The 15,027-nt window shown below is 45.6% G+C and overlaps 1 protein-coding gene across 5 annotated transcripts in view; it reads left to right on the plus strand.

The window, feature by feature from the left end:
• Window positions 1-4,022: 4,022 nt before the first annotated feature.
• The window catches only part of LOC117461555 (adhesion G protein-coupled receptor B1-like), a 55,317-nt gene continuing 44,312 nt past the window's right edge, over window positions 4,023-15,027 (plus strand). For all 5 annotated transcript variants that reach the window (XM_034103482.2, XM_071205784.1, XM_034103481.1 and 2 more), the window contains exons 1-3: window positions 4,023-4,095; window positions 7,369-7,471; window positions 7,573-7,616. In XM_034103482.2, coding sequence (XP_033959373.2) covers window positions 7,463-7,471; window positions 7,573-7,616 — 53 coding nt within the window. In that variant the 5' untranslated portion in view covers window positions 4,023-4,095; window positions 7,369-7,462. The remainder of the gene's footprint in view (window positions 4,096-7,368; window positions 7,472-7,572; window positions 7,617-15,027) is intronic.

Consider the following 15,027-nt stretch of genomic DNA (forward strand, 5'->3'; position numbering starts at 1 on the left):
TACTAACGCGATGGTACAAGTTAAATGAATGTAGAGACAAAGTGAAATATTCATCTGTATTTTTAGTTTTGAACTTGACCAAAATTCCGTTGTTTTGTTAAAGCGTCCATTAGGAGGCAATGTGAGAAAACTACTGCGAGGTTCATGATGAGAATCCTATCTGACGCAGGAGAAGTTACATGTGTATGATGTTTACTCCGCTCTTGGCATGTGTGTTACGGTTAGGAGGTAATGGAGTATATTAGGTAAGCACAAGTGCACACTTGCTTTTAAAGGGTGTTCTAGTCCACTTCCTCCCACCACTCGCTGGGTTAGAATACGGCACATTCTATCTGCAAAGTGAAGTGTGTTGAAGCAGCAATTTGACAGAGAGATATCATGTGTTTCAGACTTTCTGCCTAGTCATGAAAATGAGCGTTTCCTACTCATAACACGAGTGACGCCATGTGAGCAATGAAGCATATGCATGACCACATGCATGAGCATATTCACACAGCATATTCAACAAGTACCCATTCTCACATCGTGCAAATGGATATCGACAGACACTTGGCTCGGGACTGTTTCAGCTCTCCTACGCAGACATATAACTATTGAATCACTGAGGAAAGTCCCTCCAGGCTCAGTGTTGTTGGGCACAGACAGTCTGGCTGAGCATATTGGATGGGCCAGCCAAAGAGAGGACGAGCATCCTCCTCTCACACACTAACACGTCTGGCTTGGTCCCCCCTGATGCCCATGGGAGCTCAGCTGTTGCCTGGGAGCCTCTGCCTGGCACGCTGATCGCTCTCAGGCTGCCACAGGGTGCTGGAGCAGAAGAGCTGGATGTCTTCAGACGGCCCGGCAGATGGAGTTGTGTTTTCTTCGCCTTTGACACCGTACCCAGAAGGAGGAGGCATCTCCTGGCCCCGGGCTGCGTGTGCCTTTACGTAGTCCAGCAGTCAGCTCTTGACACATTTCTTCCGATGCTGGCACGACTCTGTTGTCTTGCAGCAGACGAGCTCACCTGCAGGGGGCGCTGCGGCAACACGCAGAGCAGCCGGACGTAGGGTGAGCAGCCGGGACATAGGGTGAGCAGCCGGGCGTAGGGTGAGCAGCCGGACGTAGGGTGAGCTGATCTCCAAACTGCACGTTTCAAAGGTCACCTATTACGCTGAATCCACTTTGTCCTGTCGTACATAAACATGTGCACCAGGGCTGAAACAGAGGCGTTGATGGGACGCCTATGATCTGTGTGGTGTTTCAGACGAACACTTCAGAGACGGGCTTATCTGAGAGCTGTTATTGATGCAACCAGTATAATAGGGACCTTTGATGGCTGCTGCCCAGTCCAGAGTTGAGTGCAGGGGAGAGAAGCCCTTCCCTCATTACAGGAAGGGGAGCTAGGGTGAAGTTGCTCTGTGAACTGAACACCCCTTGGGTTTTAGGAGAATGGCACGGTCCAATCGGACGGCACTCTCCTGAGGCAGGTGTGGCAGCAGCTCTGCCTCTGGCCAGGGGGGGGGCTGCAGGACACTGACACACTGCATCAAACACGTGGGTTCCAGTGTGTGTGATGCTGAACAGGAACACAGAACATGACCTGAGAGGTGTGAGCTACAGCCTGGACAGAAGGCCTGAAGGCAGTAGGATGTGGACCCAATGCGCTGCTGACTCACTCACGTCCAAACTGTCCCGTCTTTCACTTTTCTGGAAGGAAAATAAGTTGCTGTTTTTACTTTCTTAGCAAAGTGTTCAGGGTCTTAACTAGATGCAGGCCATATGGACGTACGTACGGCCTGTGCCAAATGAATAGATGACCAACGTGGGCCAAACACTCTGACCTGAGATTAGCCATGCCGTCTGTTAGCAGGGCCGGTGAGGTGAAAGCGCTCTGACAGAGTGGTCAGTGCATTGAGAACAGGCAGCCCATCCCTCTGTCTCTGCCATGTCCTTCAGTTCCATTGGACCAGCCCCATCTCCTCTCACCAGACTCCTCCTGTGGGTCGCTCTGTGGATGCTGTCATCTTAACAATCCTTTCACTTTCACTCTGTAACTGTATCAATGTCCGTCTTTACATAGCCCACCAGGAGAGACTTGTGTTACTGTGGGTGTCTGAATGGTAGCTTTTACACTTCCAAATAGTGGGGTGGGTGAAGTGCAGTGAGACCGTTCTGTGTGCATGTGTGTCAATTCAAAGTAGATTTGATTCAAAGCATCATTAGACGTCATGATGTGATGGTGTGACTGCTAGGAACGGTCAAACATGTTGAGATAAGCACCTCTGCGTATCCACTCAGTGTCTTTACTCCACCGCGGGAGTCTAGTCCATTCTTGTTTTATTATTCCATTTATTCCCCGGTGTGAGACCACTGTCAGGCTCCGCTGCTACTATCTGTCACTACGGAGATTATTGAAATGATGTGTCAGTTGTGCGTGTATGTATCTGTGTGTTGGTGTCAGGCTGTGAAGCTGTGCAAGTGTTCATAGCTGACTGGTCATGTAGGCCAGCTCCAGTGTCAGAGCTCTTGGGGGCTGGAGGAGTGGGGCAGCCTGGCTGAGCTTCTCCTCTGCAGCAGGCCTGTGAGCCAGCAGAGACTGAGCCGGTTACGCCCGTCCACACTACAGCTTCGACAGCTTCAACAACGGTTTCCAACGCGTCTGCCCATTCACTTTGAATGGGGTGACGTCACGTTGCCTCGCTTTTCACCGAACTGAATTGTGGGTAGCAGAGCGGTCCGTCTCCGGTGTCAGAAGTTGAATGTTCAACTTCTGACGCCGGAGACGCCAAAGTAGCCAGCGCCAGCCAATCAAACCGCGTCTAAGCTGGGAGAGATATCCCGCCGTTCATTTCTATATTTCAAGAAAAGTTGGAGGAGAAACTAACTATCGCCGTAGCAAATCACCCGGTTGTGTATGACCAGACCCTCTTCACCTACCGGGATACAAACCGGAGGAACCAGCATGGAGGGAGGTGGCAGAGACAGTGGGTGAAACTGGTAGGTTTTCGCCTGTTTGGGGAGTTTATATATATATATATATATCAGGGTTTCCGCTAGGATTTTTTCTCGCCGGTCAAATGTCCGGGCAGATTTTGTGAAACTTACCGGTCATATTTCAATAATAATAATAATAGTTGTGTAGCAGAGTTTCCGTTAGCAGGTAATTACCGGACTATGAGCAGATATGCTTCAGTTTAAAACTCAGTTCACGGGGCTCATTTTTATATTGCTTCAGTTTATAATCGTAACAGATCGAAACATTCAGATTCATTTTTCAATAAATGATTCCACAAACAACAAACAACATAATTATTACATTCAAACAAACTACTTGTAGTAGATAACGTACATTATTCAGAAGTTTACATCAATTTTGAATAATAACACGGGAGAAACGGAGCCTCTCTTTTCCCCTCTCCCTCCCTCTCTCTCCTGACAGCACGTCAGTTTCTCATGCAGCTCCTGCAGCCCGCGAAACAGAGGGCGGGGCTTCAGGTGATTCTGCAGAGCTGCGTGTCTCGGTCAGACTCAGCAGCTGATCTGATCTCTCTCTCGCTCCGGTTACACTTCACTCGCGTTTATGTCCATATCGATCAGATCCAGCTCTCCTGATCGGCCTTTATAGAGAGCACCGATCAAACTATTGAGAGTGAATATCGGCCGATAATGACCGGCGGCCGATCGATCGGAGCCTCCCTAATTATTACCAGACATGTTGACCGTCAGGTTTTGAATTTACCGGTTTTTTATCAATTTTACCAGCTAAAAACCGGTAATTACCGGCTAACGGAAACCCTGATATATATATATATATATATATATATATTGCTCCCATAAAATCCCCGGGGTTTTTGCTTTGTATGTCCGGGGCGGGAGATTCATGTGATTGGTTGTTGGTCGCGTTGCTCGAATAAAATCCCCAAGCTACATACGTTTTTTGAAGCTGTCGTGTGGACGCTGCGTGAGTCTTTCCAATACTCCTGAAACAACGACATTAACCTTCCGGCTCTGTGTGTTTCTTCTTTCTTCCCAAACAGAATCAGACGAGTCCTCCACGTTTGTAACCGGGATCGTTCTGTACAGAAACCTGGGCAGCATCCTGACTCTTCAGAGGTAAGAATGCTGACACTGAAAGAGTTGACACTTGATTCCCATCAGGGGATGTAGAGTGGTGTATTCCGACATGGACGCCAAGGAGCACACACACACACAGAAGCGCATGTATTTGACCGGTGTAGCGCATCGAGCGCTGGCGGCAGTGCGAGGAATACCTAACAATGCAGGACACGACGTCTATGTGTTCTGTTCTAGGCCTGTTGGTCATTAGTGGTACACTAAAGGAAGGAACGCTACTGTATGTAAAACAACTTATTAACTAAAAGTCTACCTACTAACTTTTTAAAAACCCTCCAACTAACTCAGCAGACCTTGAAGTTTTTTTTAAATATCTCAACAACTTCTGGATGTATGCCATGACACTTCTGTACAAACACTCATGGTCCCCAGATGATGGATCATACTGACCACCTAATGTTCTATTGCATCACCTTCTTGTGGGCGTGATGCTTTAAGGGAAGTCCTCTGAAAACTACAGCTTCGTACAGACATTCCCTTTCCACTCAGGAACGTTGTAATGTATGTCGTGATTCCAACATTCTTTTTGTTGTACCTACAAAACAGACCAATCAAGCCCAGCTGTTCTTTTGATGAACCTGCTAAACTCAAATAAACATCGGAAACATGATATTTGCTGAATCACGTTGGCACTATCGTGTGTGTACGAAGTGTGTTAGCCCCCACGCCACTGTGCCCAGTCTGTCCTCAGACCTGCCAGCATCGCTCTGTCTCCCAGTCTCGCTTTCTGTTCCAAGACGATGAGACTGTGGTTTGGAGTTTAATACGGGTTGATATATGTGTGGTCTTATGTGATGTGTGCAGCACCAAACATCCCTATGAGTTATGCCGCTGCGACGCGTTCCAGACAAGAGTCCGTAGCGCGGTTAGAGCTCATGGTGTTTGATAAAGACACAGAACAAACAATGTCCAACTCCGGACCCCACGGTCAATAGAAAGGAGCAGTTCTCTTCTCCTCTTCATCAAAGACGGCGTCCCGCAGTGACCTACGCACCAATAAACCACACCCATGTGACACTTGTCGGAAGTGATAACCATTAAGAATGAAGCGTGCTGTGAATGGAAATGGAGATAATGATAGAAATGATAAGCAATGGCAAAAGAAGCGTTGTGGTTCCTGCAATGTGGTTGAAAACAGAGACAGGAAGTGAGAGAGATGGACAGACAGAGGGACATGTTGTACGTTCTGATGCCTCTATGAGCAGTACACCATTGTCAGAGCCTTCCACAAACACATTACAAATCACTGTAACACACACGTTGTGTAGTTCTCTTCTATCGGTAAGATCCTCCAGGGTCTGAGTCGAGGTTAAGCAAAGATCATCGTCATAGTTGGATCAAACATTGACTATTAGTGAGCAAGTAGCAACAACTGCTGTACCCCTGTGTGACCGCCGGGACCGATGTGCACGTGTCCAGAATCAGGGCCTTTGAAGCAGTGCGTGTTCCCAGTTAGGCTTTGATGGCAAACGGCAGCCCAGTGGCAGTGGGTGGGCTCATGTCGTCCTTCACCTCCACGAGGAAGTGGATCTGTTGGGGACGTTGCTGCTGCATGAGGCTTAACCTGCCAGTTAGGACAGCAGTAGGTGGCGCTCAGCGGGCTGTGCGTGGGTGCATGCGTGGTGCTGTGAGTAACCGCCTGCTGAAGAGACTGTGCCGGAAGGGTCAGCATGAGACTGTGGTACAAGCCCGTTAGAGCCGGGACCATAAGGGGAGAGGACCTGAAGCAGACCCTCCCTCACAGGCCTCCAGCAGGGTTGTCTACATCTTTGGACGGTTGCTGCTCTCCATATTTCCACTTCAAATAAAACGTGATTAGGATAACAGTGTTCCCCCTTCTGGTAGTTATCAGAGTAGCACATGGCTGTGTGACGAAAGAGAGCACTTACAACCAACGCATGTTTAGAACTAAACAAATAAAAATGATAACATGTACAATACCATTACAATAAAATAAGAATATAAATACAGATCAGCTAAAACCAAACGAAACTCTTTTCTCTTCTCATCCTTTTCTCCCGTACGTGCCTCTGCTTTGATTCCCCTCCTCTCGGTGAAGAAGGGAATAGGAGATGAGTTTGAGGAAGGACAGGAGACGACACAAACATTTACGTTGACTGATTGTGTTTCTGAATGAGAGGGCGCTTGTGCGTACAGGACACACTGACGATGTGAGGGAGAACACGTCGGTCCGACTGGAAGCTTCCGCTGTCAGAACTTCCAGCAGCAATGCACTCGCCCCTGATTGTCTCATTCCACATGATTGATAGGAGTACCTATGGAGAGCAAAAATTGAAATGCATACTAAACAGTCGAGGAGAAAAGGATAAGCTGTTAACAACAATGTGGACTCCTCGAGGACTCCTCAAACGTGTTCGACTTAGCAGGAAGGATCGTCTCTGACGCAGAGCACACACAGAGGCAGACACATCAGAACATCTGGAGCATCTGTTGTTGTTGATTCAGCAATGAAGGTGATGTGGATGCCGATGAGTTGTCCATCCGCCCTTTCCCACTTCACGTGATCCAGGTTCCCTTCGAGGCACTCGTCTGCGGATGTCTTTGTTTGTGATCAGTGATTTCAATCCTCTTCTTCCAAAGTCTTGAACCACACTACCTAGTATATGGTCTATCTGTCACCACCTTGGTCCATCTGGAGTATCTAGCAGCTTTGATAGTCCTGATGTCTGTGCTGACCCCTCGACCTGTCCTGTAGTGCCTCCACAAGATGTTTCTCACATTGGACTCATACTACCTAGAACACATATCCGTGCGACATTCATGTTGTCTGGAATCGCACCACGAGGTGTATATTTTCACTCATCATGTCAAGTATCTTGTCGATGTACCAAATGGATTAGACAAGTTGGGTTGGAGTCAATACTTTGACTGTATTGGATGGATTCCTCTGAGAGGTGTTAAAGCCGTGGTCCCATTGGGAATGACCCTCATGACGACTCGCATGTGTTCATACGGTGAAATGTCTCTTATCGGCCACTTGGGACAGATATTCATCCAATCAGATATATTTGAATGACTTGGGGAGTCCTTCGTCTTGTTACCTAGCAACATCATTTAGTAAAAACTGTTGCTGTGCAAAACTCAGTCATCAGCTACTTTGTTTCATGCTAGTTGGCTAAAAGTAGCGTGTACACATACTAAGTGGAGATGTTCCTCCTTTACCTCTGCACACGTCCCTCAGAGCTAATGCTGCCACAGATCACCCACTGATGGTCTCCTTCCTCCCTCTAGGAACAGCACAGTCCTCAACTCCAAAGTGTTATCAGTGACCATCAAGCCCACCCCCGCCTCCCTCTCCGCCCCGGTGGTGGTGGAATTCTCTCACATGTACAACGTGAGTAGCTTTTGTCTTCAATATATTGATCTAATATGACGTGGTATTACCAGTTATCTGGCATGCTGATCATATATGTGTTCTGCCCCCCCCCCCATTAGGGCACCGCCAACCAGACGTGCATATCCTGGGATGAGAGTGACAGGTGAGTTTGACCGTGTTGGCGTTTTGTCTTTTGATCATGCTCGTAGGTGTTTTGTATGTAATGCTACTCAGTGCACAGTGCGACATGGAGGATGCACCTCTTCTCATTGCCTGCATTACAGCTTCCATGATTCTTCTTGTTGATCCTCTAACTTTACTGTCCATTCAGTTAGCCGGAGCACGCTGCCACTAACCAATATTCAGTAACTCCCTGTTTATACATCTGCCCTACACAAAATCAATATGTTTCCAGATGTTTTGTAATTGTAAATAATAATAATAATAATAATAATAATAATGGGTTCCATTTATAAAGCACTTCATATTTGATTTCAAATCCCGAAGTGCTACAAGTAGTGAGCATGAACAGTATAAATAAACATTACACAACACGGTAGAATTAATAAAAAGCGATACAAAAAATAAAATTAAAAAAATAAATGAAAGGGTGATAAAAAGGTCTAGGCAAAGGCTCTTTTGGAGAGATGACTTCCTCTTTCCAAGCGGATGAACCTCAATGTTTCGGATAACCAGATTTGTATCATTTAATGCTAAAATCAAACCACTTAGATTTGCATTAGATTTGCCAAAATAGCAGAACATATCACTATATATGTGTTTCTGAAATGCATACGTGAAAACAACGTAATGGCATAAGTGTATGTCTTTCTTTGCAATGGACAAATCAGCGCCAATATTCAGTCTTGTTTTTTTGATTGAAAGGATCTCATATCAGAGGAATGTGGCACGTAAGCTAATTAAAGTGCTTCGTTCTAAAAACCTGAGCTTACTGGGTTCTTGATGAATGTCATTATTTGGCGGCACACTGGTAGTTCCTGGTATCCATGGAGATGTGTTAGCATGTCCCCTCTGAAAGCTCCGTGGCTGCCCAGAGTTGTTTGTATTGAAAAGAACAGAGCACTGCTCCCACATGGAAGGTGCTGATTGTTTGAAACAGCTCCGCAGCTCTTGTCTGCAAAGCGCTAACCCCATGCTATCACTGCTACGACCCTGATGCAGCATGTGGGAAATGAGAAGTGTCGCCCACAGCTTTCCCACGCACACACACACACCAACATGTGAGAGAGCGAGAGCGAGGGGGGATACATATATGATACATATATGAACAGTTCGGTCTTACTGCTTCTGTGGCCAGATCTCAAAAGGCTGCTCATTCACTCCTTGCTCACAAGTGCCCTATTTGTTTACAAGAAGAACACAGTGAGCTTTGAGGAGAGTAAGGAGTGAGGGAGAAGGAAAGAGGAAACATGTGGAAGCCTTAATGCAATGCAGGTCCAGCATTTGCATTTAGACGGGTCCGGACACTTGTGTTACGGAGATGAGAAGCAGAACTTCCACCGCTTCAGACCACACATGCACACGGAGTGTGGCGTGCACGAGAGAGTGGAACGTAGCAGACATGTTGTTCTTACCATAACGCACACTAAGGGACACTTTGATGGGACACAGTGTGCCGTCTCATCGGCCTCTCCCAACTCACCTGCTCTGCTGCGAGGCTTTTGTTTTGAACCGGCTGAGGACGTAGGGGCTGTGTGTGTCTACAGAAGTGTGTCAACTGTTTGATTTGTTTGAAACAGGTTTGAATAAAAAAATGAAGATAGTGATTTGTCACATTTCAAAAATGTCCCAAACTGGGATGAATAAAGTACTTCTTATCGTATAAACAGTACGAAGGGTGCACCTACATGCAGGAGAACGATTACCTTCAGACACATTCATTGTTTTTAAGAACTGTAACTAAATCACAAGCAGAATAGAAGATAGCTTAACAATGTCCACCAGACAAGAATCCAGGGGGGCTTTCGTGTTAGAGATGGAGTTAGTGCCAAAACATATTAGTGCCATTTTATTTGTTGCTCACACAGTTTGTCATATCAGGAAAGAAAACCATAAACAAGAACTAATCGCTAATCGGAGGTGTTGGACGGTTATCGTTAGCTGTTTCACTTTCTCATTTGAAGGATTTCCACGTAGTCTTCTTAAAGGAATGGTCCACTCATTAGATAATTAATCAAAACTTCAGTATTTAGTGAAACGTTATGTTTAAACCATACCCTGAAGAAATCAGCGATATTCCCCGGTAAATAATGATTTCATAGCTCTTTTTTATCAAGACCTGTATATTGTTTGCCATGTTTGCCATTTTCAGTAATCACGTGATGGTCGTGACGTCATCCATGCGTTCACTTTGTCAACACACGGAAACATGGCTGAATATTTGAGTTCGGACTCGTCAGCAGAGGAACACGTTTTGATGTTTTATCAGTATGACAATACGACACCCTCTGTCCGTAGACCCTCACATCGTACAAGGAAAAACTTCAGGAGAAAACCCACAGTTTAAAGGGAACATGGGAGAAACCTCAGGGAGAGCAGCAGAGGAGGGATCCCTCTCCCAGGACGGACAGACGTGCAATAGATGCCGTGTGTAAATTGAAGAGATAATACATTTGCAACATAGGTAGTCCAGATGTTTGGAAATGCATGTGTGTATAATAGGAAGATGATATAAGATACTATATGTATGCATGTAGTACCACCCTTGCTAGCGATTCCCTCTCTAGTTTAGCATACTCAGCTTCGTTGTCCCTGGCCATAGAATCACGATTTTATGGGGCCGGAAAAAACTGGGGGGAAATACACACTAGCCGGTACTACGCTATATGGAAAGGCCACCAAAAACTGTCCTGGCCTGGACGCTAAAGGACGTTAAAACGGGGCTAGCCGCTGCAATGGAATGCGCTATAACATACCTTATTCTTACTCCGAGCACTACTTCCGCTCCTCCGTCGCTTCACACTTGCAGAGGGCGATTTCTCAACTGGCCGGACTGGTGTCCTGGTCGGTGATGACACCAGAAAGACCGATGGTACTGCATCTCCATTAAGTAATGGTTGTTCCATAAATCCCATGTTATGTTTTATCATACTCTCAGAGTAGTCGTCCGGAAATGTGAAATGTTCGCTGCATACATGAGCCTGTGAATCTTTCGGTTCGGGCCGGCCACATTTCGCTAGCCACTGCCTCCGAATGTACTTCTTACGCTTACCTTTTGGCAACAGATGGAACCGAGCATTCCGTGGATTGTTCCTATCAGAATTGTGGCAATATTTCGCGATACAGTGAGGCATATTTGAAGAGAGAAACTACAGTAAATAACATGGAGATCAACGTGTCCTCGAAAACCAAACGCATGGTTTACGTCACGTCCGGAAAATGGCGGCGCCCACAGTGTTGATGTTATTTCGGTATATAATCAGTTTAAAATCACTGATAATGTCGTCGGATTAAAAAAAAAAAGAGAGACTGGCAGAGACTGGTCTGTTTTATCGGATGATAATTATTTAAAAATGAGTGTCATGAGCATACCATTCCTTTAAGCCTCACACAGGTGATAGCTGGCGCCGGAGGCATTATGTTTTGGGGTTGACGACACTTTTCCCAGTTCCCTGAATGCAACATCTCAAAACATCTGGAGGGAATGTCTCAAAGTGTGTCAGACAAAGGTTCACGTGGACCTGTATAAACTATGTGGGAACACAAGGTTGAAGGTCAATGTCGCCGTAACATGACAATAGTTATTTGGATGTTGGCCAGAACTCAAGAATCCGTACAGTAATTATGATCCAATCCAAGCTCAATGAAACTCAACCGTTTATTGGGAAGATATTTCTCATTAAAAGCGTTCTAGTTTTGTCATTCTCTACCTTTTCTTTGTGTGTTGGCTTGCTTTGTTACGGAGCTATAGAACGTTTTGATCGAGGAATTGCAGAAACAGTATAAGTTCAGAGCAGCAGGTTCGTGAGGACGACATGAATCCGCTGCTAGCTGCTAATGGCGGTAAAGCTGTGGAAACAGACTGCCACCGCCTCTATTTGTTTTCACGATGCCCTTTTTATCAAAGCAAGGACAATTACATTACATTTAGCTGAGGCTTTTATCCAAAGCGACTTACAATAAGTGCGTTCGACCAGGAAGACACAACCTTGAAGAAAACAGAATCATAAGTACATCAGGTTTCATAGAGCTAAAACATTTCAAGTGCTACTCAACTGGCTTTAGAGAAGCCAGTCCTTTATTAGTATACAAGTGCTCTGTTAATAGTTCTATTGCTCGAAGTGGAGTCGAAAGAGATGAGTTTTCAGTCTGGAAGGTGTGTGAGCTTTCTGCTGTCCTGATGTCGATGGGAGATGAGGGTGCAGCGAGCCGTTTGGCTGATGCAGAGCGTAGTGCACGCGCTGGGGTGTACGGTTTAACCATGTCCTGGATGTAGGAAGGGCCAGATCCATTCGCAGCATGGTACGCAAGTACCATTGTCTTGAAGTGGATTCTAGCAGTTACCGGAAGCCAGTGGAGGGAGCGGAGGAGCGGAGTGGTGTGGGAGAATTTAGGAAGGTTGAAGACCAGGCGAGCCGCTGCATTCTGGATGAGCTGCAGAGGTCGGATGGCACATGCAGGTAGACCAGCCAGGAGGGAGTTGCAGTAGTTTAGGCGTGAGATGATGAGAGCCTGGACCAGAACCTGCGTGGCTCTCTGGGTCAGCTGGGGACGTATCTTCCTGATGCTGTAAAGCGTGTATCTGCAGCAGCGGGTTGTAGCAGCGATGTTTGCAGTGAAGGACAGGTTGTTATCTAGGAGCACACCAAGAGTCCTTGCAGTCTGAGTCGGGGAAACAACAGAGGTGCCGATTTGATTGAATGAATCTAATCATTTGGCGTGTGGGGTTCGGGGGGGGGGAGACACGTCTTTTCAAAATTACAATTCATCTTGGACAGCAGGCATGATTAATGAGTTGGTGTTTGGGGGAGAAATTGGAAAGTGAAGAGGCGTGTTGATAAGAGACGCGGAGCAGCAGGGCTTCAGTCTGCTGACACCGATAAGAGCATCAGCAGCTCCCTCTGTCCTCTCTCTGCCATCAGCTCTGAGATGTGTTCAGGTTCATCCCGTGTTTTGTAGTTCCACGGTTAGCTAACCATTTACCTTTATGGTGGTTCTGTATGAAGAGTTTAATAACATGTCCGACAGTAGGGGTGTTGAAAATAATCGTTTCTACGATGCATTGCGATGCGGACGTGGACGATTCGGTCTCGATGCAGTGACGGAAGATAATCGGTTATAGAGTAGTAACGTTGCTTCCTGATTTTCCGGCCGCGGCTTTACTATAACGTTTTTTCTGTCACTTTAATATCAAATCGGTCGGTGACGCAGAGATCAGGGAACAGACGTGACAGCGGCACAGCAACACGGAGCAGTCTGCTTTATCCACCAACACAAGAACACCAGTCCAGAACCGACAACAACAGGACCCGCTCTGAATCACTCCGTGTCGCTGCGGCTCAGAGACACAGGGAGGGATTTATGTTTTTCAAAAATAATCGCGTTACAATCATGTCAGGTTTTTGGTGGATTTAATTAAGTCTTGGATTGCAAAGTATGAATGTCCTCTAGCAATTTGCAGACGATATATACGTGTGTAAAGTTTGTGAAGGCAGGAGGAAAAAAGCTTCCGCGATCACCGTCTCCTCTCCGTTCCTCCAAACCCCGCCCCCTCCCTGAAAATAATGAGTGACAGGCTGATAGTGACCCGATAGAAACGTTGTTATTCACTTAATCACTGAGATATAATGAAGCTAATTTAATCTCATACATTCATGGGCTTTATGTAACAGTGAGACAGAGAATGTAAGTGTGCACCCACATGCAGTATTTTTGTTTGTATATGCTGTTGTAAATACTCCTGTTGTCTGCTGTGTTCAGACTCACGTCCTGTGTGTGATGCCACATTCAGGACATTCAGTGTCCTTTCTTAACAGAAGACCGTGGCTAGAAGCTGCAGCTAGACTGCAGAAGCATTAGCTTTTTGTTTTTGAGAATGGAACAACTTCACACACGGAGGCTAGACCTATACAATTCATTTATTTTGGTTTATAAATTAATGTCAAGACATTTATGTAATTGATTTCTGAAGCACTTTCTAAATAATAAAAAGAGAGTTCATATGTATTTACTGCATGTATGCATTGATGAAAAATAAGCCATGTGCAGTAATATAGAAAATTGAGGATGCAACGCATTGGTATGAATCGTGATGCACCGTGATGCACCGGGATATCGAACCGAATCGAATCGTTGACAGGATAATCGTAATCGAATCGAATCGTGAGACCAGTGAAGATGCACAGCCCTATCCGACAGTGGCTCAGTCAGTGGGGGCTTGGACTGTGAGCTGTAAAGTCAAGTCCCCGACCAGACCTAAATATGGAGTGTGGACTGCTACTTAGAGAGGTCCCAGTTCACCTCCTGCCCTTGAGCAAGGCACCGGCACCCCCTCCCCCCCCACTCCCATTGCTCCCCGGGCGCTGTACACTAGCTGCTCTCTGCTAGTGCTAGACTCCTGGTGCTAGGATGGCTTCACAGCAGAGAACACATGTCACTGGGTGCTCTGCATGTGGGACCTCTACAGAGGGTTCCTCCCTCCTCTGGAATACCTTTAGCCCTGACAGGAAATGGAGAAAGAGAAAGATGGTGAGCAGAATGCAAAGAGGTTTCAATTCATTGGAATTCATCTCATGTAACCTCACCCTGAACTATGGTGTTAAAAAAGACACTAAATAGCATGTTAGATGTTAGTAACTTCCTCGGCCTTTCTCTTACAGCAGGGCAGTCAAACTCAATTTCATCACGGGCCATCAGCATTATGGTTGCACTCAAAGGGCCGTTGTAACTTTAAGACTATATAAAAATACATATATAAATATATCATATATATAAAATAATGTATTATATTACATCATTGCCTCTGCATTGGATTATCATCAGATAGGGTAATAACTTCATAATTAACTACGTCTGAAAGCAGAAGTCTTGGGCAAATAATTGCAAGTATTTTCAGTGCGTATGTCCCAAAATGATTTAAAAAGAAAAGCCAAATTCTGGAGAAAAAAGAAATAGAAGTGACATTTTGAAATAAAAATCTAATTCCGAGAAAAAGGAATTCTATGAAAAAATGCATATTTTGAAGAAAAAAAGGCAAATTCTGAGAAAAAAGTCATATTTGAGATGCATTGTGGGACATGTAGTTTATGGGCAACGTGCTTCTGTAGCATGTAACCGTATAATAAACATATTATATTCTTTGCAAGCTCTTGTGGGGCCACATAAAATGAAGTCGCGGGCCGAATGTGGCTCCCGGGCCTTGAGTTTGACACCCCTGTCTTACAGGATACAGTACATCTTGATTTTAACATGGAAAGATCATTCCTGATCTTATTATTTCCTTTTGAAACACTCTGAATATGAAGTTACAGATGGACTGTACAGGAGAATAATATTGATTATTATCCACCCCACACACACTATGCACTACATGAATGTAAACAACATGTTTCTTA

Source organism: Pseudochaenichthys georgianus, chromosome 16, assembly GCF_902827115.2.
Source record: "Pseudochaenichthys georgianus chromosome 16, fPseGeo1.2, whole genome shotgun sequence".
Taxonomy (NCBI): Eukaryota; Metazoa; Chordata; class Actinopteri; order Perciformes; family Channichthyidae; genus Pseudochaenichthys; species Pseudochaenichthys georgianus.